Below are 8,545 nucleotides of genomic sequence, written 5' to 3' on the forward strand. Positions count from 1 at the left end.
ACGGCCGCCGCGTCGGCCATCTCACTACCGGCTGCCCCGCCATCCAAAGCCGTGGCTGAAACATCCTTTCTGGGAGGCATAGTTCGCGCTAACTGTCCGGCCGCACCGGCTAACTGCTCATGGCAACAAGAACATTCACCTACACAACAATCTATCTACAAACACGCGGAAATACACAACACAAAACGCCCGAAAACTACATAAATAACACAAAACCCCTAACAAATTTACAACACTACACAAGTCGCTACCCCGCGAACATTCCGCCTGACCCGCTCCTTAACCCTATCGGTCCGGCGTGGCCCTGAACAAAGAGGGCCTGCCGCGAGTCTGGCTGCACGTCCCAAAATCGGCAGAGAAATCGTCCACAAGGTGTTAATTAAAGCCACACGCTGGGCGCCATTATTTGTGGGCAATTCCTCTGCGCGGGGACGCACAGGCAGTCACTCGAGGCAGGACTTCGTACAAACGGTTTATTCTCACATGAGGGGGCCGGTCGTCGTCGTGGCAGCTGGGTCAGGTGGTCCGTCCGCAGGGCTGGTCCGAGAGCAAGAGACCGCGAGCCTCTCCGGTCTCGCCTTATAAAGGCTTTCTCCCCGCCTCTCTGCCTCTCTCCCCCCGCCCCACCACTCGGGAAGAAGGGTCCGAGACTACCCACGGTGAGCGGCGCGAGATTTGACTTGCCCGCGAGCAGACCCTACAATACTAAAGCCAAAAGAAAAGCACACGGGAGAGCAACACCGGGGGAGTCTCCGGTCCCGATAATAGTTATGGTAATGAAGGCGATGAAGCAAAGGAACTTCGCCGGGTGGTGGCTTGAAACCAGCTAGAGCAGAAGACAGAAGAATGGGTTCTTGACTAGAAGCGCAAGGAGGAGGCCATTACAGACAAGAGCGTTTGAGGCCCATATTTGATGCGAACTCCGTGTAAAGTACAATAATTATGCACACATGATAGCCACCAATGCGGAGGGTGTGAAACAGAAACAAAAAAAAAATTCGTGGGGGCACGAGGAAGCACGCGCAGAAGACAAGAAGAAGAAGAACAAGGCATCCGAGTCGAGAGGACGGTCGAAGAGCTCCTCGGTCAAACAACCAACTCTGACCACAAGTCGAAGCAGCCGCAGCCATGACGTCCAAGCCTCAGAACACGGAGACCGCGATGACCGACACGGTCACGGGGACAGTCGGCAGCGCGCACGAAGACACGCATCAGTCCAGCGACTGCAACCCGGCTGGCAGCCCGGGAACGGTGCAGGCCACGGCGGGCCGCACGCCGCCCCTGCGCTCACGTCCCTCCTCCTCCTCCGCGCCCAAGGACAGCAAGGCAAGCAAGAAAAAGAAGCCGACCTCGAAGGAGCAGCGGAGGAGCAGCGAGTCCAAGGTCAAGAGGAGCAGGCGGAGCAGCGTATCCAAGGTCAGCGGCTCCAGAAGCGTCGACGCTAAGAAGAAGGACAAGCCTTCTGCATTCCTTCTAGAGGCTTCTTCCACCGAGCCTTGGAGAGTGGAACAGGTAATTTGAAGAGGGCAGCCATGGGCTGAGTTGTGTGCCTTTTGTTTCCATTTTCCTTTAGTTTTGTCCGAGGTGGTGGCTTCAAGGCGATTAAGGCAGTGGCTGTTGATGCCAATTATAAGGGTGGAAAGTGAACACAAAACGAAACGCCGCCGCGGTGGCTCTGTGGTTATGGCGCTCGGCTGCTGACCCGAAAGACGCGGGTTCGATCCCGGCCGCGGCGGTCGAATGTCGATGGAGGCGAAATAATAGAGGCACGTGTACTGTGCGATGTCAGTACACGTGTCAGGTGGTCGATATTTCCAGAACCATTCACTACGACGTCCCTATAGTCTGAGTCGCTTTGGGACGTTAAACTCCTATAAACCAATGAACCAACAAAACGAAACATCCAAAAATTTGACCCCGTGGCTGATTTGTTGCATCCTATTAGCCGCTCCCACGGCCTCAGCGCGGTGCCTGTTGCGGCTTCTGAAAATTGCGTTGTTGGGTGTGACAGAATGGTCTCGAGGTCACGGAGGTTGGACCTGCGAACACACGCTCCGTAGACAGTGCGCAGTATGTTTTATGCGAAAGCGTATACAGCTCGTTCGGTCGAGAAGCCGTCGGCGTAGTCGGCACCGCGTGACGAAAATAATCGGGGGCTGCGTAAAAAACAAATCGCACCTTGGTATTTTTTGGTTCTAGTTATTGATGATTGTGTGCGATAGGCAATGACGAGTTAATGAAGTCGTTCTAATTAAATAAATGAAAAATACTGGAAAAAGGGGTTTCAGAGGTGTCAAAATATTCAGAACGAGAAGCCAATGCTTGATGATACTAATTACGAAAATGTAGTGTTTAATTCATCAATACATAATTGAAACAATTTAAAAAGTGAAATGCGTTAAAAGGTGTCAAACTGCTCACAATTGAAAGCCTAACCCACTACGCTATCGCTTCATACCCATAAGGCGAAGCTTAAGTGTCGTCTCCAATTTTTTTGCCTTTCCATTCCCCAGTTTTCCCCCATTCGCTTTCGGGCAGGACACCCAGTGGCTTCTTAATATGAACTCCGTGTCATTGTGCATTTTCCTGTGAATGATCGGATTACTCCCTGCAATGGTAGGGTCATCAGCCTGCTTGAGCCACTTACGAAGAGCGTAAAATAAGGAATAGGGTGGAATGAAAATGAGTGTTAAATTATACCAGCCAAGGTGTAGATTCAGTGTTAGCTACCGCGCAATTCTCTTAATTCTTAACTTCGTGTAACCTCTCCTAAAAGCGCGAGAGCCAATCCCTGCCCACGGGTAACCAGTTAATCAGCCTAGTGAAAGAAAGTACCCACACGGAAATAATTTGTCCTCGAGAGTTTGCTAAAAACACTCCGCGAAGCCCACGTACAAGATATAAAACCAGGAAGGCTGTAAACATAGGCTGACTCATTGTGTTATGCTTACTACAGGGTTCCTCCAACCGGCGTTTAAATTGCGGAGTACACACTCGTCTTTGGATTTCGCCTACATCGAAGTGTGATCACCGCTTTCGGGATCACCGCGACTTTAGGCTGAGTAGCTTAACGTCAAAGCTATCGATGCACCCGGGCGGGGCGCACCAGGCCAGCATCGCGGTCTTTGACATCCTTGGGTCCTCGCTCTGAGACTGGGCAAAATCTTCGAAACAACATGCAGACCCTTATCAGTCACTCTGCACGTGGTGGAATGATCTGTTTTATTTGCAGGAATTTCGCATTTCTCCACAATCAAGTAGAACAACCGCCTCGAGAAGATCATGGACCAGGCAATACACGTGACGCATTTCCTCTACAAAAATGGTTCCTCTGGCTTGCGCCTGTATTTTAAACAGTCGAGATAGCTCGGCGCTCGATACGCAGAGGTCGCCAATATTGAGCCTTTAACGCAGTGTTCAGAATTCGAATCTTTTGACTCCGTCCGTAGCTTCAGGTTGAGGCTTTTAGACAATACAGGCCGTGTTTCAACCTTGCTGAAAACTATATGAAACTGTTTATGCTGGATCTGCAGACCAGCATCATTTGCTAAGATATACATACTCTGGGAATCTATGTCCGATAGGCGATGTACTGCTGCCGCAGTCACAGTGTAGGTGTGGAAATTAACAGCAAGAACTTCGTTTTCTTTTCTGACATTCCCCTTTGCATTAGTGAATTCCTCCTTCCGATAGCTGCTGTGTTGTCTCGGTACAAAATAATTTGTTGCCTAGATCTGTTTAACACACACTAAAAACTGAAGCACACGGTCGCTTTCTTATTTTGTTCTAATATGACTATACGCTCATCCAAATCTGCCACCGGTCCCGCAGCTTTGATACAGCAACAGACGCACATCTATGGCTTAGGCTCTTTTGTTCTTTCTGATATGAGTTGAGGCTGGGGACAGTAAAAGAGCTGTCGTCATCATCATCATCATCATGAGCAGCAGCCTGACTGCGCCCACTGCAGGGCAAGGCCTCTCCCATGTCTCTCCAATTGACCCTGTCCTTCGCCAGCTGCGGCCACCCTGTCCTCGCAAATTTGTTTATCTCATCCGCCCACTGAACCTCCTGCCGCCTCCTGATACACTTGCCTTCTCTTGGCGGTGGCGTAGAGGTGTAATATGCGCGTCGCGTGCAAGACGACCGGGGTTCGAATCTCGGTTCCGCGAAATTCTCACGTAAAACTGAATCAACCAAAGTATGCAGATTGCATAAAGTTAGTAAAAGATAAACTAGAAGAAAAATGGCAGTCTACGTGGAATAGTGAAGAAAATAACAAACTACATTTAGTAAAACCCATTCTAGGAGAATGGAGATCATGCAGGCATCAGGAACGTGCTATAAGGTAATTTTATGCCGCATACGCATCGGAAACGCACACCTAACACCTAACTTTCCCCTGAAAAAACAAGACCAACCTCTACGTGATAAATGTGGAGGTGAGCTCACAGTAAATCACATTTATTTTCGTTCAGAGAACTCGAACAACTAAGGAAAAAATATTTTACTGTATATTACAGTGAACACCTTCCCTTCCATGACAATTTACTTTTAGGAGATAATTCTCTTGTAGATATTCCATCTGTTTGTAGTTTCATGAAAGCAAACTATATTATCGCAAAAACTATGAACTCTAAAAGTTCTTACCTTGGGCTTTGACACATTTCGTGATGGTCCTCATCCTTTTCTGAGGCCATAGAAGAAGGCTGAGGTCATTACTTGATTTGTTGGGCTCTTCGGAGTCCTTGTCCGGACAAGGACTGTGACTGAGGACGACCAATTTTTGAAAGAAATCATATCATGTGTTTGGCGCATGATGGTCTGAGTTGCTTATGCGCCATAAAACCCAATACAATACAATACAATACAATACAATACAATACAATACAATACAATACAATACAATACAATACAATACAATACAATACAATACAATGCAATACAATGCAATACAATACAATACAATGCAGCACAATACAATATAATACAACACAATAGAATACAATACAATACAATACAATACAATACAATACAATGCAATACAATACAATACAATGCAGCACAATACAATATAATACAACACAATAGAATACAATACAATACAGTACAATAAATCAGTCGGTCAGCCTGTCGGAAAATTTTTGTACATCATTGTAACAATCATCACCAAATGCGAATAGGAGTGGTGGGCAATGACGAGAGAGAGAAAAGGAATGAGATAATGAGAGAGAATTAAAATGAGAGAGAATGAAGAAAAAGAAAAGAACCGTGCTATACAGGTACAAGCGTTCATTGGGTGCACTAATCTCTGCTTGCCGTTGTTAAATGTACACAGGATCAGGCAGCGCACCCAGTGTCACCGGGCGCGACGAGTGAGTCCCTGGTGACGATCTCCAGGGACACCGGGAGCACCGACGAGCCGCTGTCGCCTTTGAACAAGAAGCGCGGCCTGCTCTCCGGCTCGTCGAAACGTCCCAGCGCCCTCGATCAGCCGACGAACTCGGCCAGCAAAAGCAAGCAGGACACCGCGCCGCCATCACCGGAGCAAACGTGGAGCTCTTCCACCGTCCCACGGGATAAGCAGGACGCGAGGCAGTCGGGTCTGTCTTCAGCTGAAGTCACCCGATCGACGACGAAGTCGTTCAAGACTCCCGCGGGGACATCCTCCGAAGGGTCGCGCAGAAAGTCCAGCGTACCTTCCTGCTCTAGGACCCCAAAGCTGGGGCCTCGGAAGGGTTCCGACGTGGATGCCTCGCGTCTCCTGGACGTCCTGGTGGGGAGTATGCGAGACATAACCTCTGACCAGAGCAAGGGAGGGGGCGCAGGCTCTTCGGTCGAAGACAGCGCCGTCGTGAGGCTGCCCTTCAGCTCCTCCGCCAGAAGTGGTAAGGGCGGCCAGTTTACGTCCTGTGCGGAAGATTTTACACCGTATTAGAACAGTATGTTGCAGCATGCTACTGTACTGAATGCAATGAAATGCAGGGGACACAGGTAATCAATGGAACGGTCGTGTAGCACAGTAGATTTGAAGATATGAAAAAAGTAGGTAGAGGTTAGAGTAGGGTGGGGAGATCACATTATCAATGCAGGGATACGGTGGCCGCAGCTGAGGTGGGACAGGGCCAACTGGAGGTGAATGGGGAAGTGTTGGCCTGGAATGGACTTTGCCACGGATGCTTACTATTAGAGTATAGCAGAAGCTTGGACGAGTTGCTATGCCATTTAAGATAAACACCATGAGCTTAGATAGGGAAAAAAAGAATACACACAACGGCGCTCCTTATGTGTATTCCTATTGTCGCTGCCTTAGTTCACCCTATCTCAAATGGTTACTATCGAAATCCTTGTCACGCATAAGGCAGAGGGGCGATCGCTTAGCTGTCAAACGACTTGTTATGTCCCAAACTTTCCTGATCTGGTTGCTCGCTTACGCCCCGTGAACGACAATGTGGTTACAAGAAAAAACTGGTAATGACGCAAGAAACGGGGACACAGAAGGCACACAAAAGACAGGACTGACGCCAACTCGAGACTGGCACATTGAGACGGCAATCAGGTTGAGACACGTAATGGCAGGTTCGGTGCGGAAGCTTCGAAAGAGGAAACAACATGAAACAACATGAACCAACTCGCCCAAACTAGTTTTACTTGACCATATTTCTCCTACAATGGGCCCTTTCCTCTTTCGAAGCTTCCGCACCGAACCTGCCATTACGTGTCTCAACCTGATTGCCGTCTCAACGTGCCAGTCTCGAGTTGGCGTCAGTCCTGCCTTTTGTGTGCCTTCTGTGTCCCCGTTTCTTGCGCCATTACCAGTTTTTTCTTTCAGCATGAACCAACTCGCCCAAACTAGTTTTGCTTAATGTGGTTACACCGAGAAATAGTTGTTGTACCCGTTATGAAACCTGTGATCGCGCATCGTTTTCATTTCTTTTTATTTCTTCCTGAGCCGCCCGAAAGCAAGCTTTGGTGAGCTCATTGTATGGGTCTTCAAGTCTGGCTGTGAACCGAGATGCTCCCCACTGTATGCTCCCCATAAAACTTTAGAATTTGCCGTCCGCAGAAGGCAATAGGCACCGTTTTCATCAAGTGAAAAGCAGGTAGGGGCACTTATTCTGTTTTTTTGTTTCAGCGGTGCCACCAGCGCCGCTAGTGCCTCCAGTGGCGAAGCGAGAGGTCCGAGCTTTTGGACCGCCGGCCGCGAGGCCTGTACCTCTGGACAGGGGCTGCGACGTCATCGGGTTCACCGCCGCCGTTGGAACAGGCTCGCTGTTCCTCGTGGTGCTCCTCTACCTGCTCAAGGGATTTCGCTCCCACGTTCTCGCCTGCGGTGAAAACCATAACTGCAGCACTGCGAACGCCACCTACCCTCCGCACACTTGACGTTCTTGTCTGTGATGGGACCGAGAGCACATCGGAGCACATCCGCTCAATGATGAACAAAACCTTCCTTGATCCATATATAGGCTGCCTATAGATGTTGCTATCCTTCAGGCCAAGACATTCATTTAAGCTCATACTCTGAATCATTTGTGAGATCTCTTTGAACAAGTGATAATAATGTGCGCACAGAGGACAATGAATTTTAGCGCCGCGCTGACCGAAGTTTACGGGATGAATTTCGAATGTTTATAGTTTTTCAGGGCTCACATTTTTAAGCTAACTGTTTACTCTTTCCTGTAAACTTTTTTCTGTGAACCAAGTTTCTGAGGCGAAAACTGACTCACGATGCCAGGCAGCCTAGGCGTGACCCTTGCCCTGCTTATTGGGGGTCTTATCTCCTTTGCACTGAACACATGCGACGGAGAAATGGGCAGTTCCGCAGTCGTGGTGTTATGAACGCTTCACGTTGTTTTCGTAAGTTTGCACACAACAGTGGTCTCCTGGCTATCACGCAAATAATTGCTTTCGTGATTTTGCGCTGAGCATTGTCCTGCTGGCTCCCGAGTCCGCTGCTTTTGTGCAATGGGTTTATTATAACAGCAACACGGGAATGAGTCCCACTTCCTCGTCTTGTTCCTGGTCTGAGCAGGTGCGTGTTCTAACAACAACAGCAACCAAAAATAGGGCATGGTGCCGGAACACCCTTTATCTAATTGCTGTCTGGCGGCTGCAGCTATCAGTTTTTTCGCCATCAGTTTTGACGGCATGCGGTAGCTTTCGCGCTCGCTATCTTTTTTGTAGGTATGGCCACCCACACGCAAGCTCTTAGGCGGCAGTGCATGGACGAAGCGTACAAGAGATAAACAAGATCTTAAAATAAAATCGACAATAATCCAGGAATCAGCCCTTTGCTTCTTGGTGTGCGCTGTCAGCCTACCACTGCCTGAGTCACAAAAACTCTTTGCAAGACTTTCGACAAAAATGGAGCGCTCAGGTTTGTTTACTATTGCAAAGCATTAATGGCTCTGTCGCGACAGTAAAGAGACCGCAAATGTTTACGCATGATTACGTCGTTCCCTGAAGATAAATGTTTGAAGTGTGACCGCGACAGATAGTGTGTGATAAAATTTGGCTGTGGGAAAATGTCCTTACGACCAAA

At 48.7% G+C, this 8,545-nt stretch overlaps 1 protein-coding gene across 1 annotated transcript; it reads left to right on the forward strand.

The window, feature by feature from the left end:
• Positions 1–1,121: 1,121 nt before the first annotated feature.
• Positions 1,122–7,386, forward strand: LOC149335391 (uncharacterized). Its single transcript, XM_089553794.1, has 3 exons — positions 1,122–1,512; positions 5,339–5,888; positions 7,136–7,386. The coding sequence occupies exons 1-3, from the start codon at positions 1,129–1,131 to the stop codon at positions 7,384–7,386; spliced, it is 1,185 nt and encodes a 394-aa protein (XP_089409920.1). The 5' UTR covers positions 1,122–1,128.
• Positions 7,387–8,545: the final 1,159 nt, after the last annotated feature.

Source organism: Amblyomma mixtum, chromosome 7 (genome assembly GCF_055824585.1).
Source record: "Amblyomma mixtum isolate Tamu chromosome 7, ASM5582458v1, whole genome shotgun sequence".
Taxonomy (NCBI): Eukaryota; Metazoa; Arthropoda; class Arachnida; order Ixodida; family Ixodidae; genus Amblyomma; species Amblyomma mixtum.